At 43.2% G+C, this 22,917-nt stretch overlaps 1 protein-coding gene and 1 long non-coding RNA gene across 9 annotated transcripts in view; one reads left to right on the top strand and one right to left on the bottom strand.

Moving 5' to 3' along the window:
* ANO5 (anoctamin 5) overlaps positions 1-14,767 on the bottom strand; it is a 62,853-nt gene extending 48,086 nt beyond the window's left edge. For 4 of the 8 annotated variants that reach the window (XM_061355027.1, XM_061355028.1, XM_061355030.1 and 1 more), the window contains exons 1-2: positions 14,640-14,764; positions 1,840-1,884 (exon numbers count right to left, since the gene is read on the bottom strand). In XM_061355027.1, coding sequence (XP_061211011.1) covers positions 1,840-1,884; positions 14,640-14,700 — 106 coding nt within the window. In that variant the 5' untranslated portion in view covers positions 14,701-14,764. Of the gene's footprint in view, positions 1-1,839; positions 1,885-14,639 lie in introns of all 8 variants that reach the window. The other 4 variants (XM_061355029.1, XM_061355031.1, XM_061355033.1 and 1 more) reach the window with 1 other exon arrangement.
* A 2,783-nt stretch (positions 14,768-17,550) lies between these two features.
* LOC133213048 (uncharacterized) lies at positions 17,551-20,368 on the top strand. Its single transcript, XR_009725680.1, has 2 exons — positions 17,551-17,741; positions 20,091-20,368. It is a non-coding gene; the product is annotated as an uncharacterized LOC133213048 (long non-coding RNA).
* The last annotated feature ends 2,549 nt before the right edge of the window (positions 20,369-22,917 follow it).

Here is a 22,917-nt window from a genome sequence, read left to right as displayed (position 1 = left end):
CAAGGAAGTATTGCTGGGTATAGCTTAGATTGAACACACTGACTGGCACACCTTAGACTGGACCACTGTCAACTATGGCTAATTAGTCCTATCAATAAACCAAACCTACTTCTTTTATTTTTATAACCTGCAAATATTTGCTATCAAAACTGTATCCATGCAGAATATAAACTGGTTCTTTGAAAAATCTGTAATAAGCTACCTACGTACAGTTTGACAACATTTTATTTCCTACAATTTTTGCTTAAGTTCACTTACAGAAAATGGTCTCAGTAATTTATAACTGTCCATATGATGTGATCAGAAACAGGGTAATGGTATATAATAGTATATAACATATAATGAAGAAGTTTCTGAATGTTAAAGACATTTGAGGTTGTCGCACATCTGCTAAAGCAAACTATGCCTCCAAAATTTGTATTAGTAGATGCAAGTTGAACACTTCAGGTTTACTTATGCACTTGCAGAAAGGTGTTTCCACATGCTGATACATGTGAGGATCAGATTAAGTCACCTCTAAAAAGTCAGTGTGAAGATAATTAACTTGGGATCATTCTTCCTACCTAAATATATCATAAATGCTACAGGGACTATGCTGTAAAACAGAACACCGAACACAGTGAAGGTTTAAAGGGACAGAACTGAATTCAGTTCACCTTCCAGCACAGCACATTCAGCAGGCAAGAGACACAAATGGCACATAACGAGAGAACATTATACTAACAACATGGAAGTCTTGACCCAAAAAAACAACTATCAAATTATTCAGATTAACTTTTGTAAGAAACTGTTTCTGCAATAATGTTCTCAAGGAGAGGCTCCACACCTTCCTACAGGGCTGGCTCTAAGCTTATGCAAGCCCTGCAGCCACTCAGGACAGCAGACCCCTGCTGGACCAAAGCTAGGGATCATCTTCATCCCACTCTGCTGCCTGCTCACCTACAGCCCTGGGAACCAGGAGACTGCTGCTGCTTTCACCAGATGGAGTTAGCCTAGCACCTATGAGCAGAAAGCCCAAATGTTTTGTTGCTTGACCATCTGCAGCAGACACAGCCTGGCACCTTGTCCCTGGAGCAGCAACGTTCAGTTTGCCTTGTGCTGCTGAGAGCATTTGAACTGATTCCACAGCCTGCAACAACAGACCTGGATTTTCCTTTCTTTAGTTGTCAAAGTTTAACCTCAGAAACAAGCACAATCCAGAATTCTACATTTTCTTGTGGCTGCCCCATCCCTGGCAGTGTTCAAGGCCAGGCTGGATGGGGCTTGGAGTGACCTGGTCTAGTCGAAGGTATCCCTGCCCATGGCAGGGGGCTGGAACTGTATGAGCTTTAAGGTCCCTTCCAGCCCAAACCAATTTGTGATTCAATTTTTTAAATGCTCTCCCAGTAACACAGCTGATTCCACAAATACTTACGTATCTGTGGAATTAAATCCTTTTCATATCTGTAATCCAGGAAATAAAACTGAATAACCCTAGAGCAGCACACAAGAAGGCAGAAAGAGAATGCAAAACATTAACTGAGAAGTACAACATACTTAATACATTCACAAGTTCCTGAATAGGAGCAGTAAATGAAACACATGTCCAAGTCATGTAGGAAAGTGTGAAAGAGCTCCAACCCAAAACTGCAACAAGCACCCAGAACAGAGATGTCCAACTGGTTCTGTCCACAGATAGCTAAGAATTAACTTGCAAATCACACGGCAGAAAGCCTGGCTCGTACATGACATCAGTGACCCACATAAACTTAAGTCTGGTTACCAAGAGTCTCTCAGCAGAAGAAAAATGCGGACACATACAAAAGGGAAGAAAAGGCTTAATGCTGGTTAGTACAATACCTTCTGATGGTGATGGCTTGAACTTGGTGAGAATCACAAGCTCATCTTTAAAAGGAAAAAACACTTCAGTAAGAACCAGAAGTAAACCCCACTTTTAACATGAACCTATTTAGTAATTCTCTCCTTCACAACACAATCACTACATCCAACAAAAGAATAAGCCCTGGAAACCACAGACTGTGACCTACACAGACAGCATGAAGCAGGTTCCTCTTTAAAAACTAAAATTCACCTTTTTGTCCAGGCACCTTTTTCTGCAACACAAACACGTATACCACTTACCCACACCAGCAGCAGGGAAGACCATAACAGTTTCTGCTAGCAAGCAAAGCGACTTTCAAATTTTTCAAGAAATGACAACTCTGCATTTGGAGATGGGAATAAACCAATAATATTCTGATAAAACCATCATATGTTGTTCTTCAACACTACACACTTTACTGTATGTGAAGAGATAGAAACATCTGCACACCAAGAACAAATAAGGACATGTACTAACCATAAGAGGCCCTTCAATACAGAATCTGTACAAATTGCAGTCAGTCCTGGCAATTTTTTTTTGTTCAAAATTAACTACAGAACAAGATTATGACTATCAAAACTCATTAAAATTGTTTCCTTGAATATTTATTCAAATCACTGCCCTTTCACAGGCATGCCCATATTCTAGCTGACAGAAATGCCTTTTTCCCAGTATAACTGTCAACTCCAACTGCCTTACAGTTGTGCACGCAGCTATTTGTAACTCCTTAAACATGTGTGTCTTGGGAGTTTTCACTTTATTGGAAATAAGGAACCTTCACACAGCCTATAATTTGCAGTATTAACATACTGTCCTAAACTACACCCTACCGCAGGGCAGCCTACTCATAAACTTTCAGCATGCCACCCCTAAGAATTACAGAGCATTTCCATTCCAATTACAGACCCAAATGATCACATCAGCAGTAATCCAAAACAGCTCACAGAAACCAACATCCAGAACTGAAGACTGGAGAATACAATCAAGACCACTTTTGCCTCTTAAAATATAAATAGTTTATCCCACAAAAAAAGGTCCTTTTGTTAGTGCAATCTTATGATTTCTATAAGAAGCATGAAAAATGGCCTCCTGCGTAAGGAAATGATTAGTCTTTCTACATTAGTTTAATTTTGGTCTTTGTGCCTGAATCACTTTATTTCTACATGGCCTAACTGACATTTTGTGAAAAGATAAAAGGAACTGAACTCCCCATCTGGAGCCACTGCTTAAAAGAAGTGTTTTACTATTATTAATATTTCAGGAATCAAAAAGTTGTCCTTCAAAACTTTCCTATTCATTCCACGATAAAAGACAAAAATCTTTAGTGGTCTATATGCTGACATACTCCATTTTTCAACTGCTGTATCTGCAACTTACGGAACAAATACAGAAAAATTGATTTGAGACCACATGTGAGGCTTTCCTAACACTTCTCTTCGATAACTACAATGGCTATCCAGACTTTACAACTCAAGACACCTGCAAGAAAACACGCAGCACAAAATAAATCCTGATTATTTTGACCATTTCATTTCTACAATCTCATCAAATACCAGCGATGTACATAGTGCTGCCGCAAAAAAGGCACTGTGACCTTGTAAATCAAGGTCTCCCTATTTAACTGATTGCTGGGGCAAGGTAAGTGGCATGAGTTGATGATGCCACAGAACAAGTGAGGTATCCAGGACTAGTGATGTACCCCTCTGCACCAAAACTGAGCTGCACATTCTCTGGGAACTCCAACCCATCATAAGCCATGTCCTGGTCACAATACTTATGCCTCAACTAGGCAAAAAGAAGGGCCAGGATACGGGGCCAACCACAGGACTGCTCATTTGACTTAATTATGAGTACACTTTATGGAAGGAAAGCACACTCTGAAGGACACCACAGGCCAGGTTCTGTTCTTCTAAAACAGCACAGAGAGGTCTGTCCTGCTTGGGCAGAAGGGACTTCAACCATATGAACTGTGCTACTCGTCCTTGAAGACCCATGAAAAACTACTCAGCTTTTTAACCACCACCACAGGCACAGCCAGGAATGCTCAGGCATAGAATCATGGAACGCTTAGTGTTGGAAGAGACACCCTGCCATAAGCAGGGACACCTTCTACTATGTCCCTTCCACTTCCTTTCCAAGCCCTGTCCAGCCTGGCCTTAAAGATGTGAGATGTAATCAACAACATACTGAAGCCAGGCAAGGATCCTGGTCCTTTACAGAGCAGATGCCCTCAGCATCACAGAAACTCACCACACCCCTGCCATCTCCAGTAGGGAGAGATGGGGACTCTAATACTGGGGCTGACACTCGGTGAGGTCAATACACGAGGTGCATCTTTAATTGCACCTAACCAGTAACTTTCCTGGCAGAGACTGATCTTTGCCACTTCAGCATCATCAGTAAGCCGGGGTCTGCAGCCAGGTGGGAAGAAAAAGGCTCGTCAAGCGCATGAGAAGGCATTTCAGTTTTCCTTCATTTGAACTTCTATCATCCTGATTTGTCTGCACCAAGTACAGTGCACCTTGGTAGATGTGTTTCTACCAGTAAAAATGTTACCATATTAGGTGCTTACAAAGCCAGGTCACAACTGGACAGATATTTTTAGGGATCAAAATTTTAATTTTTCTACTAAAACTAGAAAATCATCTGCACTTGCACATTTAAATTCTATGACAGTGCTATTCCAAAGGGAAAGTTAGAGCCAGGACTCTCAGACAGGTGTTGATAAACTGCTTATTGTTTAGCAGAAGTAAGGCAATATTACTATTGGTCCTGCTACTACTTTCAGTATTGTTGCCACAATACTGCTTCTACTTGTTTCCACAATTTTCTTAGGCACAGTAACACCAAAGTCAACAAAACCAAGCATGTAGAAAGAGCTTTCCTACCTGTCATACTGTTCTTATATGCCTGACACCTTTGGTGTATCAGTTTATACACATAATAGATACACATACACAGAGCAAAATTAACAGTCCAGGTAAAAATTAAAATGAACAGAAAAAGAAACAATGCCAAAACCAACCAAGAAAAAAAAAAAACCCACACAAAAACCAACCCCCCCCCCCAAACCAACCCATTGAAACTTGCACTGTAGGTGTTGGGAGGTAGCTACTTTGTGCTACAAATAAAATTCCTAATCATCCTTACCAGACAAAGCAAGAAAATTTTAGTCCTAGATGCCTTGAAGCCATTATTCAATACCCTGGCCTGGCTGACCCAAAAGAGAAATCAATGGAAAACATGACTATGCATCACTAAATCTGCTATGTACAACCTTTGCTCCCCAAGATACCACCATGGGATTACTGCTGTACCAGGATCTACTCTGCCTCATTTCCATCTTTGCTAACAAGTCTGATTCAGCACTGACGCACTAACAAAAATGCCCACTGAACAAAGACCTTTCTGGAGGAAGGTCACTCATTCCAAGTCAGCTTCAGAACGGCTATTGTTAAGTGCTTCCATATCTAGGAAAAACAGAGCTTTAAAATGACTTATTAACTAAATTTATGTGTATATTGACCATGCCCTCCCAGGGCTGGATGATGGAGTTGCCATGGGGAACTGAGGACCCACCTAGTATGCTGGCTCCTGAGCAAGTGAAGTAAGTGTTATTACTTCACCTATTACTCTGAAGGGTAATAACTGCACTGCTGAGACAAAGATTCAGTCCCAGGATTACGTCTGAAGTGGTGATTTATGCATGGTCAGAACTGCTCCTAAAAATTTTAAACTATTTCTTAACAGTGAAAACATTAAATTCTCAGTAAATCAAACAAAACTCACTGGTAACATTTAAAAAGAACTTTATGATTCCCTTTAAAGAAAACACATTGAATTCAACTATAGGCTGCTTCATGGACATACTAATTTTCAGCATGTGCTTCATTGTTAAACAAGTGATTCCAATTAACAGTTAGTTATCAACACATAAGAAGTCAAAGGAAAAAAACCCCATTACTTAATATAGGCATAAATCAGTGGAGGAGAAACCTGTTCCTAATCATAAGAAAATGTCACTTAGCATTTGGAAAAGACATGAAGTTCTCAGTTCTCATCTCTAGTAAACTAAATAGCTATTTTAAATCAGAACTTGAGGTTTACCCTCAGCTGCCTTCTAAAGAACTGAAAAATCTCCCTTCTGATTAAAAGGCACTGGGATTAAAAAAAAAAAAAAAAAAGGAAAAAAAGAAGAAAACCAAAACAAACAAAAAAAAGTCATGTAAATGTTTTTAGCAAAACCCCACAAGCACAGTGTTGTAAAAAATAATCTCAATGGCATTTTAATGTGGTTAAGGCAATAACCGTTAGCATATTGTATACACCAGTACAGACAAGACCTAAAGCATGCTGTGAGCACTCAAGTTAACACTTACACCTTCCAGCTATCACAATTTTGCAGAATAACATAGGTAAACTGATAAATAGGTTCAGATGCAATCAAAAAGAAAGCCCAGACCAGTGAGAGTGGGATAGTCAGGTATTTTTACATTGTGTAGCATTCAGATGCACATAAACAGGGAGGAACAGGATGGCAAATAAACCTCATCAGAGCAGGGTGGTGGAATACCAGACTGCCAAAGTCATGAAGCAAACGGCTGGGCTTGTTTGTACTCAGACTATTTATATGTGCAGGGACAGGTTTCATCAGCACCATCTGACTGCAGAGGCAGACTCCCAGCTCAGGCAAGAGCTTTGACAGGTGCTCTTACATCTTCAGGAAAAGATCGACAAAGGGGAACCATGGAATTGTTTCCGATCACAACTCAAAAGGAATTCTGAGCACTTCAAGAAGCGTTAGGTACAGATTAGCTTTCCTAGTGTTGCCAAAGATACACTTAAAATCTAAAGGCATCGTTCTAACTTCCACTGACATCACTGGTGTAACCCCAAAAGAACACAATCTCTGATTTCTTTCAGTATTTGCAGTATAAAAGTTTTCCAAAGCAGTGAAGGGCCCATTCTATGGACACGTTACATGTCCATTCTGCTATGAGAGATCTGCTATATACACTGTAAGAGAAAACCAAAACATGAACAAGGAACTAATGATGAGGAGACAGTGAAAAACCTGTGGGAAGAGGTTAGTATAAATTAGGAACACATATAACTTGCACTTTTATAAAGAAAGTGAAAAGCGATACATAACAAAACCCCACACCTTAAATGTACTGTCCTGTGGCAGTGTTCCTTTGCTTCATGCTACTCGGACATTTCATTTCTGACAGACAATGTCAGATGCAACTTTTTCTTCCTTCTGGTCCTCACATTCTGCCTAGTTCAACCCTATTTTGGTCAAGCTTCCAATGAAATATATCACCTGGAATTTTGCTAGTGTATTCATCAAGTCTTTTACCTTCTCTTATTAAATGAAAAAAATATGAGTATAAAAAGGCTTTTTACAAATTAATCCCATTTTAAATATTTTTTCTTCTGAACTGGTCTTGGCAAGAATTAACATTTTCTGTCCAAAGTGCTTTAAGATGATGAAAGAATGCTGGGATTCATATACTGACCTCAGAGAGAAACAGTTTTTATCAACCAAGAAAACAAGCAAGGCCACAGACCACGGCTTCTATGACCCATAATATTTTCTGTAAGCACCAGTCCATCAACGGGACTGAAGTACACAAGGGCCAACGGCCTCAAAGCCACGTCTGCTAGTCCTTACTTGTCAGCATAGTTTATTTCTAGCCCATATAAATTGTGCAGACATAGCTCTCTGATCTCCTACCTGATAGTTAAAGAAAACCCTTCTGAATAACAAACTATGGAGCCCTTTCTAATTTAGGGCTCGTGCAGAAAATGAAATGCCAGCCATCTGCATCACGATGTACCCACACGGCTCGCTGAGGCACTGCTCTCTTGCCAAAGGCCTCAGATTTCACATTTACCCTTGGGAGCCTGCTAAGGAAGTGGAACACTTGGGATTTCCAGTTATAAGGCGGCACTTTACACAAAGATATACTAATTTCCTAAAAAACAGCATGGGCAACTTCACTGCCTCTACTGGTCCTCACTGAGAGCCAGAGGAGTACAGCTCCAACTGTACCAAAAGACCCAGACAAACCAACAAGATGAAATAATGAGGTGCTTGTACTGTTAAGTGGCAACGACTGAACTAGGAAAAAAGTCAGATTTGAAGCAGCAGCCTAGAATTAAGTCTTTTAACACAAGCAACAGGAAATCTTGGTCCGTTCTTAATTTATTCTGGGTGGCCCAACCTGTAACAGACTACCTTACCAGTGAAAATTTAAAGATTAGTAGTAAATCCTGCAACCTTTGATCTATAGGATCTATTGAAAATTCCAGATTACAGCTGTGCTAACAGGACCAAAGATAATTTCTCTTCTCATTTCTTAAGCACCACATAGGTCTAAAGCGGAAACCAGTGATGAGAACAGGGCCTAAAGAGAGAGGCTGAACGCAGTCTGCAGTGTGCAAGAGCGTGCACACGTTCTGCCTTGATGTGGGGTGAAACAAGTGATCCAGATTTATACATGGATGTATTCAGAACACAGAAATACATTCAGAAGCCTTTGGTGGGTTACTGCAATATGAACACTGCAGGTATGGGACTAAGGTATTCAGTCAGCTGCTCTGGAGAAATATGCTTACACTTAAGACCCAGAGAGTGGTTTTGCCAGGGGATGGTGCAGCCACAGCTTCTCTGGGCAGCCTGTGCCAGCACCTCAGCACCCTCATAGGGGAAAACTTCTGCCCAAGATCTCATCTCAATCTCCCCTCTGCCAGGTTAAAGCCATTCCCCCTTGTCCTGTCCCTACAGGCCCTTGTCCAAAACCCCTCTCCAGGTTTCTTGTAGCCCCCCTTTTGGCACTGGAATCTGCTCTAAGGTCTCCCTGGAGCCTTCTCCAGGCTGAACCAGCCCAGCTCTCTCAGCCTGGCTCCAACAGCAGAGCTGCTCCAGCCCTCGCAGCAATCTCCACAGCCTCCTCTGGACTTGTTCCAACACCTCAACATCCCTCTTGTGCTGTTGCCCCAGAGCTGGATGCAGGACTGCAGGGGCATCTCAACAGCAGAGTGGAAGGGGACCTGTTGGACACACTACTTTTGGTGCAGCCCAGCACTCAGCTGGCTTTCTGGGCTGCACCCCTTTAAAGCCTACCCAGATAGGTAAGTTCAGAATTTCATTATGTTGCATTAAGAAAGGTAATCAGTACTTACAATGCATGTCAGCACCGTTGCACAAGACAAGTTTCCAGCACTGGTTCAGGTGTCCTGCCTTATTCTGCACATTTTATCAGCAGCGCCAACTCTCCTGCTAACAAACCTTTTCTTGGTACGCAGAAAACTAAAACAATGAGCACCAGAGCTTTATACATCTGTAGGTTCTCACAGGAGGCCCTCCAAAGAAAAACATGCATCTCTATAGTATAATCCAAGCAATCATGTTCCAAACCAGAATCAACTCTCACAGACAAGATGTAATCTGTAAATAAATCCTCATAAATTATTCAGCTTTCTGCAGCTAGCCAACACCTCAAAATCCTTCCATAATTATGTTATAATTGTTAAGAACTACCCCTAGCAGTACGACACAAGTATCTCACTTCCCCTTCATGCATTTGTACACATGGGTACGTGAAAAGCCAGCACCAAGTAAAATTACTGTGGGATCAAGAGGCACAACTTGGCAAATACACTGCTGCTCAGTTCAACTCCCAGATTAACAATTACGTAGTGGAAGAGTTCACTGCATTATTACCTTGCTACTTACATCTGACACAGCAACTCTCATCATATTTTTGCACTACCTACACCTTCTGAATTAGAATTGCCATAGAATCCCAGACTGGTTTGAGTTGAAAGAGATCTTAAAGCCCATCCAGTTCCAGCCCCCTGCCACAGGGAGGGACACCTCTCACTAGACCTCTCACAATTCCTTCACCAGCAGCAAATACTGGAAAATTTCCAGCTATAGTTACACTTCCAGAGTGTCATGATTTAAACTCTGGCTTATCAACCACACAGTCTCTCTCTCACTCCCCCCCTTCTTTCCCTCCCCCCTACTCCCAGAGGGATGGAGAGAAGAATCGAAAAGAATGCAACTCCCCACGAGTTGAGATAAGAACAGTTCAGTAACTAAGGTGTAACACAAATCACTACTGCTACCACCAATAATAATAATGATAAAGGAAATAACAAGGGAAGAGAATACAACACCTCACCATCCGCTGACCGATAACTCGCCCCCCCCCGACCGAGCACCGACCAATCCCTAGTCCAGCCCCACAGAGAACAAGCCCTTCTGGGTAACTCTCAGTTATATCCTGGGCATAACGTGCTGTGATATGGAATACCTCTTTGGTTAGTTTGTGTCAGGTGTCCTCTCTCTGCTTCCTCCTGGCTTTCCCTCCTCCCTGGCAGAGCATGAGGCTCATAAAGTCCTTGGTCACACTAAACATCTGAGAAGTGACTAAAAACATCGGTGTTATCAGTGGTGTTCCCAGCCGAAAGTCAAAAACACAGCGCTGCGCCAGCTACTAAGAAGGAGAAAAAATGACTGCTACTGCTGAACTCAGGACACACAGGTTTTAATTTTACTCAGATCCAAGTGCAGTCACCAGTCCAAGGGTGGTTTCTTTTTCTTTTTTTTTTTTTAAACTGACACAATTTCTGTGTAAAAATCCGTATTTCACAGCTGCAGTGGAGTGGGCTTGATATTTCCATTTTCCAATTAAAAGCATCACAGCTATAATATGACACCGTTGGAATGAATTCCCGAAAGCAGGCTTTCCTACAAGTTGAAGTTTTCCATTAAAAGGCGGTTTACCTTCCAATAACCAACCTGTATTTACACTGTGCCCCCGCAGTGACACATTGCAGCCAGCAAAGAAATTCCACACAGGAACTACACATCGGTTAGTGCAAGGGAGTATTTTCTCCCCCGCCTTTTATATTCTGAACTATGTCTAAATTTCTCCAAGCTTTTCCTTCATTACCTGGGAATAATCTCTCAAACAGCTTTCACGTTACAAATGCTCTGGTTTAGCCCGGTGGGAACACGATATCCCACTCAGCATTTCCACAAATAGACCAGAAATTACTACATACAGCACTGCAGTAATTAGAGACAGATGTCGTTTTGCACAGAGGCCTATATTTTGTGTTGCTAGTATGAATCCTAATAATTCTGATTAAATAAGTGAAGTATCATTCTATAAAATGACAGCAGTATTTGGTCCTGGATGCTGAGGCATTATGAGAAGCCAAAACAGTGTCACAAATGCCATTTTCCAGTCACACCAGCAGTTTTTCCCTATGCTTTGCTACCTTTCTTAGAGGAACATAAGCAAGATGACAGACAACCTAAGGAAGCATTTGAATTCAGATCAGTCTTAAGAGCATTCTGAGTTCAAATCAGCCTCCTGGAAGTTTTGGAAGAGGAACCACATGTGTAATGGCAGCATATTTCAAATCATAGCAGAAAGCCAATGAGGAGTTTCCAGAAGATCCACAGTCTTGGGATATATCCCACAACACAGTTACTGCAGCATTAACATTTCATGCTGGCAAAACACAGTGTAGACAAATAAACACTCCTAACAACATAGTGTAGTGGTCTTCCTCTGATAGTTACAACCCAGTTTTGCAAGTTCAGTTTTCTCTGGGTTTACAATTTGAGGTAAATGGCACACACATCCCAACAGAAAGCAAAATCATGTGCATGAAAACGGAAGTTACTACCTCACATGAGTGTAATCCACCAGGAAGCCAGAAAGCTTCCTTCCAGGTAGGAGTTTTGGCACACAGTCTCTTAGCACAGCCATCTGGAATACTGTGTCCAGTTCTGGGCCCCTCAGTTTAAGAAGGACAGGGACCTGCTGGAGAGAGTCCAGCGCAGGGCAACTAAGATGATTAAGGGAGTGGAGCATCTCCCTTATGAGGAAAGACTGAGGGAGCTGGGTCTCTATAGTTTGGAGAAGAGGAGATTGAGGGGTGACCTTATTAGTGTATATAAATATATAAAGGGGGAGTGTCACGAGGATGGAGCCAGGCTCTTCTCAGTGGCAAACAATGATAGGACAAGGGGTAATGGGTACAAATTGGAGCACAAGAGGTTCCACTTAAACCTGAGAAGAAACTTCTTCTCAGTGAGGGTGACGGAACACTGGAACAGGCTGCCCAGGGGGGTTGTGGAATCTCCTTCTTTGGACACATTCAAAACCCGCCTGGACACGTTCCTGTGTAACCTTATCTAGGTGTTCCTGCTCCGGCAGGGGGATTGGACTAGATAATCTTTTGAGGTCCCTTCCAATCTCTAACATACTGTGATACTGTGATACTTTGTGCTGCTGGTTAAATAGTTTTTCATCCCCACAACCAGCTCCTCAGCACTCAAGTTTACTGAAATGCGGCAGGAAACCAGCATTAAATACGTGCATAGTATCCAACTACAAACACATCCTTCAGGAAAACAAGCAGCAGATGTTTTTCCTTCTTGCTCCTATTGACTCATACAGATCGTGCTCGTGCACATCAGGCATCTAAAGCTTGAAGCCTCCTTAAGAGGCTACTTACAAAAAGGCTTTTCCTTAAAAGCACAGAGCAGATTCTGTATTGAAGTCCCAGTGGCAATATATGCATAGTGTTAACTGTTTTCAAACCAAATTTAAGGAAGATTTTATGGTGCTTTTAACCTTGGGAGATTTTTGGACGACAAATTAACATAAACTTTAAAAAGTCTATTCACATAATCCCATATTCAGGTTGTTTCTATTTTAGAAAAGTGGCTAATTAAATTAAAAACTGAACTAGTGCAAGATTTTGTATGGACAGTTCTGTGCTCCTGAATGGCAAACTCTTTGAATCACCCTTGTGCACAGAAATCCCACAAATCTCCTTGTATTCAGTGCTGATGAATATAAAACCCCCACCAGACACTGATGGGAAAACTGACACCTGTGGAATTATGTTTACAAACCTGCCTTCTAACCTCATTCTCTAAATGCTTATTGAGTATTTTATAAATATCTTTTAGCCTCAACCTGCTCCAGAAGCACAACCACAGCCAGAGCAGCTCCTAAGAACTCTTCCCTGCTCGCAGGCAGTGGGACGAGCAATGACTCAGGAATTCCCACAAGGCTGGAAACATTCTGCTGTCAAGAGGTTGTAACACTCATCTGTTCTCCACTCCGGAGCACACTCTAGCTCCACCAGGCTCTCAGAGAAGCTAAGTGCCCATCTGGCACTTGGTGCCTCACCACAGTCAGGCAGACCCCTCTCCTTTCCGGCATTCTCATAGTCGTTATGTGCTGTCATACATCTCTGAAACAAGACCTCCAGATATTTTGAAGATCATGGTTCTGCACTAGTGCTCAAGGTGTTTAAAATGGCATTATTAGTTTTTTTTGAAAGAGACCATGTAGTCAAGCTTTGAGGGAAAAACATACAACCTGAGTAGGCAACCTAGAAGCTTAGTGGTTCTTTCCTGCTTCAAGATCTTCATTTTCACAACTGGTGGCAAAGAATGAATTCCAAAAATAACTTTTTCCTAGATCAGCATTTTCTTCCATTTTAAAATATCTATAGAATGTTTCTCAAAAAAGCCTGGAGAAGAGAAGGCTCCGGGGACACCTCAGAGCAGCTTCCAGTATCTGAAGGGGCTACAAGAAACCTGGAGAGGGCCTGTAGGGTCAGAATAAGAGGGAATGGCTTTCCTGACAGAGGTCAAACTGAGATGAGCTCTTAGGCAGTTCTTCCTTGTGAGGGTGCTGAGGCGCTGGCACAGGTTGCACAGAGAAGCTGTGGCTGCCCCATCCCTGGCAGTGTTCAAGGCCAGGTTGGATGGGGCGTGGAGCAACCTGGTCTAGTGGAAGGTGACCCTGCCTGTGGCAGGGGGTTGGAACTGGGTGAGCATTAACATCCCTTCCAACCCAAACCAGTTTGGGATTTTATTACAATATCAACATAGTAGCTTACATGTGTCTGCTGATTCAGGGCTGCCCAGTGAGATGCTGATAAACACACAAGGGCACCTGCAGCGTGTCATTTTTCTGAAACCTTAATATTACCACAATTATTACAAGTAATCCCATTATATTCTGACACGAACTGGAAACTGTAACCTGGTTGCTGCAGAAGAGCAAGGCCCAAACACAAACCCACCGGCTGCACTGAAACTGGTACAGAGACCTCATGGGTACCCACGGAACATCCCAGATGGAGCAAGGTGTGAAAGAGGCTGCTTCCACCTTCGAAGCAGAGTGCTCCAAAACTCCCGGCAATGGGAACCTCAGCTCCAGCGACCCAGCAGTTCCTCTCAGCCTAAACCCAGCCGGGCCTTTGTGAAAGGCTGCAAGTTTGCTGGAAGGCTCTGCATCTGAAGCAGGTTTAAAATCACAATCAAGGTCTACCTCTGGTTTTCAGTTCTTAACAGGTGCTGATGCAAGCACCGCGTCTTTTTAAGGTTTAATTATTAATTTAATATAAATCTGGTTTATAAAGCCCTAACCCAGCTGTGCTCAGGCTCATGCAAACGTGGCCTGGTTTGTTATTTCTCTTTCCAGTGAAAACCGGAGGATTAGACACAGTCGGGAAGAGCCAGCCGGGAACAACCCCACCTCAACTGCCTGCAGAGCCCCAGCATGAAACGGGACCCCCAGATCCACTCCTATCACCAGGCCCATGCTCGCACCCGCCGCCTCCCACCCACGCCGCTCCCACGGAATCCGGTCCCGACCGAAGCAGACTCCTCAAGGGGGGAGGCGAAACAAAGCAGCTGCCCCCTTACCCCAGACCCATCAGGTCCTACCGTCGGCAGTCAGAGCCATCTCGATGAGGGTCTCGGACCGGTTCTTCCCCAGCCGCTCCATAGTACCGTACTTCACCCTCCGCAGGCAACAATCGCGAATGGGTGGGACACAGCCCAGCGTGAGTCAGGGGCCGCGGCCGCCCCGCACATGCGCAGCTCCCGCAGGGGCGGAGCGGGCACCGGGGAGGGGGGACTGGGGCGCTGACGCTCTCGGGCGCGGTTTCCGCCTGTCGGTCGCCGCGGGTAGGGGCCGCACCCGAGGGATCAACTCGTTTCCCTAGGGCGGGAAATTTTCCGTGCCCAAGGTACCTGTGTTCTAATTTACTCAATTCCAGTGTCCTGCTGAAAAGGGGATTCTCATAGTTGATCTTTCCTGAGAGACAAGGGGATGTGGCATGAATGAATATTCCCACTGGGGGAGGTACGGAGGGGGTAGAATTGTTGTTTAAGACTGATCGGCAGCTAAGTCATGAAGATCACTTCCAGCGTAATGGGATGGAGGGGAGAATAATAGTCATAGAACAGTTTGTGTTGGAAGGGACCTTAAAGCTCAACCAGTGCCAACCCCATGCCATGGGCAGGGACACCTGTCAGCTTGGGGTGCTTATGTTATACTGTTAGGTGGAAATGAGTGATCCATATGAACTGGGAAAGAAGTCAGATTTGAAGGAGCAGCCTAGAATGAAGTCTTTTAACACAAGCAACAGGAAATCTTGGTCCGTTCTTAATTTACAACCTGTAACAGATTACCTTACCAGTGAAAATTTAAAGATTAGTAGTAAATCCTGCAACCTTTGATCTATAGGATCTATTGAAAATTCCAGATTACAGCGGTACTAATGGTACCAAAGACAATTTCTCTTCTCATTTCTTAAGCACCACGTAGGTTTAAAGCGGAAACCAGTGATGAGAACAGGGCCTAAAGAGAGAGGCTGAACGCAGTCTGCAGTGTGCAAGAGCGTGTACACGTTCTGCCTTGATGTGGGGTGAAACAAGTGATCCAGATTTACACATGGGTGTATTCAGAACACAGAAATACATTCAGAAGCCTTTGGTGGGTTACTGCAATATGAACACTGCAGGTATGGGACTAAGGTAGTCAGCTGCTCTGGAGAAATATGCTTACACTTAAGACCCAGAGAGTGGTTTTGGTTGGAAGGGACCTTAGGATTATCCAGTTCCAACCTCCTACCATGGACAGGGACACCTTCCACTAGACCAGATTGCTCCAAGCCCCATCCAACCTGGCCTTGAGCACTGCCAGGAATGGGGCAGCCACAGCTTCTCTGGGCAACCTGTGCCAGGGCCTCACCACTCTCACAGGGAAGGTGATCTGAAGCAGCACAGTCTCTGATCTTGCTTTACTAACAATAAATTTGTTCTTAATTTAGATCCTGCAGGGATGGTAAGGACAGCAAACAGTTCTCCTGCCTTCAGGCCTAATTGAAGCTGGTGTCAGACAATAAAGGATGATGCTGTCTTGGTTATAGATTCAGAGCGAGCAAAACCACTGTTTTGGCTAATGATACTGGGTTCTTTTTAAGTAGTAGTCAGGAGAGAGACAGAAATGAGAATAAAGCCTGACGAAGGCGAAAATGAGGAATGGAAAGGTGGCAGAAGAAACATAACTCTTTCATTCCAGATGCTAAATTAAGAGAGGAGAGAAACACTGTCTTGCTCTCTCACACTGGCCTTATCTAATCTAGGCTTGCTCAGGATCTCTGAAGCAGGGAGTATCTCCCAGGACCAGAGCCTGACAGTGCTGGTAGGGTGCAAGGCTCCTGTCCCAGGCCCTGTCCCTTTTCCCAGAGCTGGTGCCATTTCCCTGTCCCAGACAGCCTCATCTCCTCATCACTTCCTTCAGTAATTTGCAGTAGTTTCCTACGGACTGTTCAGTATGTGTATTTCACACTTATTTATTTTTTTTTCATTAATATCATCTCAGGCCTTCTTTCAGCCTAACTTTTTTCATATTCAGCTTTTACAGCCTGAGTGTTTTATGCACCAGACTGATGGGGGGGCGTTATTACTTACGCAACTGTAGTGTAAGTTGTTTTCATGGCAGGATTTCTTAATCACAAAGTTAATCAAGTAAAGTGAGTCAGTTACAGTGCTGGGCTCATGTTCAAGTCTACGTACACTATTAGGCCTTTATTTGTAGTATGTGGCATTACTGCTTTGAGAAGTGTATTTTTGGTCAGAAGCAAGACCTAAAAATGTGTCTGGTTGCTTTCCAAAGTCTGAAATGTTTAGTTTGGTTTTTCGTCTTACGGTGCAGGACAGGCTCAGCACTCCAAAGGACGCCTTTAAACAGCTCGTGACCGCATAAAACACACCAGGTCACAAGGTTCAGTTTGAAAGTTGTATTTTCTCAGCCTTTAATTTCCTCACAGCATTATATATCTCGGATAAATGCTTTTATGCCCATAGAAGATGCAATTAAAGCCAGTATTCAACCAGAGTTAGAAACAGCAAGAATTGCAGTGGCCATCCATGGGTTTTTCCTCCTAATTACATGCTCTGCCCAGCTCCACCCAGCATGTGCAATGGTAAAGCCAAGCATACCTAGAGCTGTGTAAGTGCCACGTTCAGCATGCCAGGGATGATTTGGTGTATCTGTAATTGGACAGGCTCGTGGTTTGCTGAGGCACTGCAGTTGTGTAAATGACATGGTGGCCTGTGTTAGGGAGGGGACAGAAGTTCGCTCTCCCAGAAGGAGCTATCTATGGAAGGTCTGGTGCCCCTGGCAGGGGCACAGGGGAGCCACACTGTACCCAACATTGAGGTTTCTTGTGTATCCAAGTGTTTAAGCAATTATTGTGTGACTCGGTGGTTTCACGGTATGTCTAAGCCATCCAGGACCACACTTCCTTCAAAAGGCACAGATATTTCTTCCTCCCACCTTGCATTTTCACTGCTGATAGATCATAAGGTGTTACAATGACTCAGGTCAGCCTGTTAAACTGACTGATCTTTTCTTTCTTCTGTGCTTTCAGATCCATGAATCACTACAAGGAACAGGTCCTGCCAAAACAAAGGAGAAAATGGGGAACCACACCACGGCAGGACCATTTTATTCCTGAAATACAAGACCATAACTAGGTATGCCATAGTAGTTCTGCTTTTAGTGGTCTGGAGTTCACACACTGTTTCTAATATGGTGTGTACATAAACTGAAAAATAAAAATACCTAAAGGGCTGTGGGTGTAGGTTGCCCATCACCAAAACTGACTAGCAGTGACTAATTGCACTTAAGATGTTCAGTAGCGAAGTGTAATCTTTTGTGCTAAAGGAGAGTAGGTAGTTTGTAGCCCTTATAAAGTCTTGCTTTCCATTGACAGGCTTTTTCAATAGCATGGAACTGCTTTACAAGCCTTCATATTTTAAAAAATAATGATTTAAATGCAGAAAATTGGTGGGATTGGAGGGTCAGATTTCAAAGACAGCTCTGTGTCCATCACTGCCTCAGGCATGTACTCCAAGACCTGTTCAAAACAACTCACAACTTACAACCTGAGCTCCCAGTTTTTTAAAGTCCTGGTAGAGAGCACTGCCTAAACCTTTTGGCACTGAAGCATCTTTGAAAATATGACCCTGAGTCCTAAATCATGTGGAAAATGAAGCTTTTGTGTCTATCAGTTAGGTGCTCTGAAAAATTCCCTTCCTGGGAAGGAATCTAATATATACAGCTTTTTCATTTACCACTTGGGGACCTACCTGTAAGTATGCTTTCTGGATTCCCTATGCTGTGCACATTATATGTCCATGCCACAGTCTTAGCAGCTGCAGCAGCTTTCTGCTATTGAGGATATGTATACTGTGTACACTCCTTCTGTTTGAAAAAGTTTTATACATATATATATCTATATGCAGAATTTCAGTAAGTTTTCGCATCAGACTGTGAGTGCAAAGTTAGAAGTAACAAAACAGGAGTCTGAAACAGTTGCAGGAGTAAAAGGGAAGTGGTATATCCCCTGCCCAGCCTCTTCAGCCTGCTCTTTCTCTTCTGATGGCTGCACAACCCCATGCATAGTCACTTTGCTGTGAGACTTCACCACACGTGGGCTGAGTCCCAGAAATGCCTGTTGCTGCTTCCCACATCTCCAGGAGTGTGCTTTTGTCATCTGATTAAAGGCTATTGAGAGCTAACCTGTTTAGAATAGAATCCTAGAATGGGTTGGAAGGGACCTTAAAAGTTCATCCAGTCCCAACCCCCTGCTACGGGCAGGGACACCTTCCACTAGACCAGGTTGCTCCAAGCCCTGTCCAACCTGGCCTTGAACACTGCCATGGATGGGGCAACCACAGCTTCTCTGGGCAACCTGTGCCAGTGCCTCAGCACCCTCACAGGGGAGAATTTCTTCCTACTTTCTATTCTGAATCTCCCGTCTGTCAGTTTAAAGCCTTGTCTTGTCACTGTATTTCTTTCCCTGTCTTTGAATTACTCCTTTAGAATATCAATACCATTTGGAAAGAAATATTTTAGAGACCAGTAGGGCCAGGTATCGAAAAGGCTTAGAAAGGTAAAGAGGGACTTGGATGGAAGTCGAGTGCCCAAGTCCATCATTATGATACCCAAAATTGCCATTTGGTTATCACAGGCTTTTTAGGTTTTTGAAATGAACGAGAAAGGGAGCACAGTTTCTGTACCCCAGGTAATAACATCAGTTAAAGTTTCAGCAGATGTTGGGGGTGTGGGATATCACAGCAAATTCCCATGAGTGAAGCAGGTACAGCCTCTGCGCTGTAAGGCTGTCCTAGCAGCCTGCAGGCTGGGCTGGCTGTTAGGAGGAAGTGAGAGAGGGGCAGGAGACAGGAACGGTGGGATGTACTGTGTGCACTCCTGGGAAGTCTGCCGCTGTGAGGAAAGGAATGTAGCAGCCACTAACTAAAGAGAAGGCCCGAGGGAGATCACAGCTGACTGGAGGTTCAGTCTGGGCTCCCTAAATTCTTCTGCATTTTACGCAGAGGCTGTTTGCCCTCTGACTCTGCCTTCCTGCTGCACACAGTGCCTAAAGCTAAACCCAAGCTGCTCGAATACCAGGCAGCTGCTAAGAAATACATACAGTAACACTCACTGATGGGATGGGCATGTGGATTTGTATATCAAGACAGCTGGTTCTTCCTGTGTGCTGCTGCATAGCTCGAAAGCTGCCATGAAATGAAATGGGGGGGGGGGGTTATAAAGAGCTGCAGTGTAGGGCGGTGGAATGCAGACACTTCTCAAAGGAAGTCAGAAGTTTCATAGTGTGCAAAAGTTCATTGTTACTCAGTGCATGTTTCCTATTTCACTTTTCAGTTAGCTGCTTGCAGAAAGCGGTGCATGTAAGGGTAACACCTATGCTGTCTAAACAAACAGATAACTTTATAATATACTGTTTTCTTGGCCAGAGTTACTACATGTTTGCGACACGGAACTAAACCCAACTACCCGATTTTCTCTCTCCCCAGGGCAAGGAAGCTGCCTGGGTGCGGTCCCAGCAGTGCCGCTGAAGGAGGAGGAAAGCCCGAGTCAGGCATACTGTCTTTGTGCCCTCTGAATGAGCAACAGCGGTTTGCAGAGAGCTGCTGGAGTTAAGGTGGTCTTAACAGAAGACTGTGTCCCATTTTAAGCAGAAACAGTCATTTTGGTTCTGTAATCTTGCAGTTACCCTCCCATAACTGGATTGCCCGGTTTACAGCTGCCATCAAAGCCTTCTTAAAAACATAATTCAAACCACAAAAAAAGATGACAAGGAAAACTACTTTGATGTCATTTGGGAAGTAGAAGGAATTAATCTATTTCCTGATAATAGAGACATTCTTAAGGATACTTGAATATGTGCAAAATCTATTCACTAACAATGTTTGAGGCCTGTTTATTCACCATCCTTGTGTCTCTGTGGATATAGTTCCACTAATATCACCAAACCACTCCTAAACAGCCTGAGTGAAGATCTGGTTTTAATTCTGATGGGTTGTGCAGTTATAGGTACACTTACATGAAAGAGTGTTGAATGTGGTAGGGTTGGAGTAAGGCCACTTCATCAGTTCTGACACTTAAATGACAACGTTAAGATAAGAAGTTGCATCATCTTGGTGAATTTCCATGTGCTTCTAGTGAAATAATCAGTTTTCTCTCTTGTCCTTTTATAGACAATTTCGTTTCTCGGGGTTTATTGCCCTCTGGTGGCAATAGTGGTTTTTGCTGCGGTACCGGGCCTGACGCCTCATGCTTCATTTAGGCTTTTCATTTCTATCTGCTGGTTATCCCGAAGTGATAAATAAAGAAAATCCAGTGATGTTATTTTCTTTAAGCAGAGAGGATTGTCGCAAGGAAGTAAATGAGGCGGGTGTGTGAAAGCCACAGCACTGAAGTGATGTGGGGAGCTCAGAAGCTCTAGCAAAAACATTGACAGAATCAGTTTGGTTCAGTGTGCATTGGTCAACTTAGACATAAAGCAGAACTGAGTGGTAAAGAGACCACAAATGTACAAGAGGACAAAAGTCTGCACTTACGTATCAGACACTCACAAACAGTACTTTGTGTCATCCCAATGAATTTGTGTTAACCATGGGTTTTGTACACAACTTTTAATGACATGCATCTCTCATATGTGCACATTTTTAATGTCCTTTATTACATATTTTATTACAAAGTGATTATTATTAGTCGTAGCAGCTCTAGTGTTACTATCAAGACATTAGTTGCTTTCTCAAAAATTCTAGAAAAATCTAAGGCCTTCAGTAAGGGTATCAATCCTAGAATCCCGAACTGGTTTGAGTTGAAAGGGACCTTAAAGCTCATCCAATTCCAATCCCCTGCCGTGGACAGGGACACCTTCCACTAGACCAGGTTGCTCCAAGCCCTGTCCAACCTGGCCTTGAACACTGCCAGGGATGGGGCAGCCACAGCTTCTCTGGGCCAGGGTTTCATCACTCACAGGGAAGAACTTCCTAGAATCTCATCTCAATCTCCGCTCTGTCAGCTTAAAGCCATTCTCCTTGTCTTGTCCCTACAAGGCGTTGTAAAAATTCCCTGTCAAAAATATTCTGGAAGGGAGCCTTTTTCATTAAAGGTAAATTAAATAGTGGATGGCATCAGCTTTAACCCAGTTCTGCTTTACAGAGTCTTGGGTTTAATTCTAATAAGACTCATAAGTGAGCTGTTAGCTCTTGGCTGTTGCAGCACATCAGTTCCTTCTCATTTTCACAGCTTTCCCATGCAGCTGTGTGAAACACAGTGACCATGTGGTTTCCAGCCTTTCTCCAGTCTCTAGTCCCAGTTTATCCTATCCCAGATCCTGTCTGAATAATGCTGTGCCTATCTCCCTGTTTAGGGAACCCTTGTGCAGTGTTGTGAGAGCTGCCCCAGCTGCACATCCATCCCAGGAGAAGCTGATCTGGACACAAGGATCAGTTGTGTGAGCTCTGTGGGCACGAGGAGCATCCTGGAGCAGCATGAGGTGGGAAATGCACGGGGACCCTCAGCCTCAGCTAACACAATCAGAAGGATCAGGCAAAAAAAGCAAAGTGAAAAATTTAAGCAGAAAAGATGTATCTGAAAATCAGTGCTTTAAAAGTAAGATGAGATGTATGAATAGGAGGGTGAAATTGATATAACCTTATAATTTATGTACACATTTTAAACAGGAAAAAGCAGAGCCTATGAGGAACAGAGTGAAAATGTATAGAAGCAATAAATAAAATGAAAGAAATATCAAATGAAAATCTTCATTGGATAGAAAGTATATTTACATCTGCAGGGGAACAGATAAAAGCCCTCAAAATGCAAGGTGCCACCTAATTTCATTTGGTTTCACGGAGACCCACCAGTACCAACAACGGAATTCCTTTTTTTTGTGTTTACCTCTGTCTTCAGGTAGGAAAGTTAACTGTAACGCAAATAGTCCAGTGCATAACTGTGTAATTTTTTTAGAGCAAATCTACCATTTGAACACTTTTTAGTAGCTCCCTCTCAGAATGTTAATTCTCCTTCCTGTCAAACCACTGAACTCGTAAGAGGAGCTCTGCCATCTCTAATCAAAGTTAAATCTCTTTTGTTGAGGTGGTTGCTCTTGGCTGTCATCTAGTTCTTCTTATGAATTGTAAATCATCTTGCTTATCAGAAGACAAACTCTTTGTGCCTTTTAACTATGCCATCTTGGATATCCATTCAAGTGCATTATGTATGAGGAAGAGTTTCATTTGTCATTTCTTGTTTCCCTCATTGTAAAAGTTGTGCTGTTTCACACTTCATTTCAAATGGAAAGCAAGAAGATATCACGGGAGTTACTTA

This window comes from Neopsephotus bourkii, unplaced genomic scaffold (genome assembly GCF_033783945.1).
Source record: "Neopsephotus bourkii isolate Nb327-2 ecotype Australia unplaced genomic scaffold, CSIRO-AGI_Nbou_v1 NB_768, whole genome shotgun sequence".
Taxonomy (NCBI): Eukaryota; Metazoa; Chordata; class Aves; order Psittaciformes; family Psittacidae; genus Neopsephotus; species Neopsephotus bourkii.
Note: the sequence above shows the minus strand (reverse complement) of the source record. Positions and strands in the feature narration are given on the sequence as shown.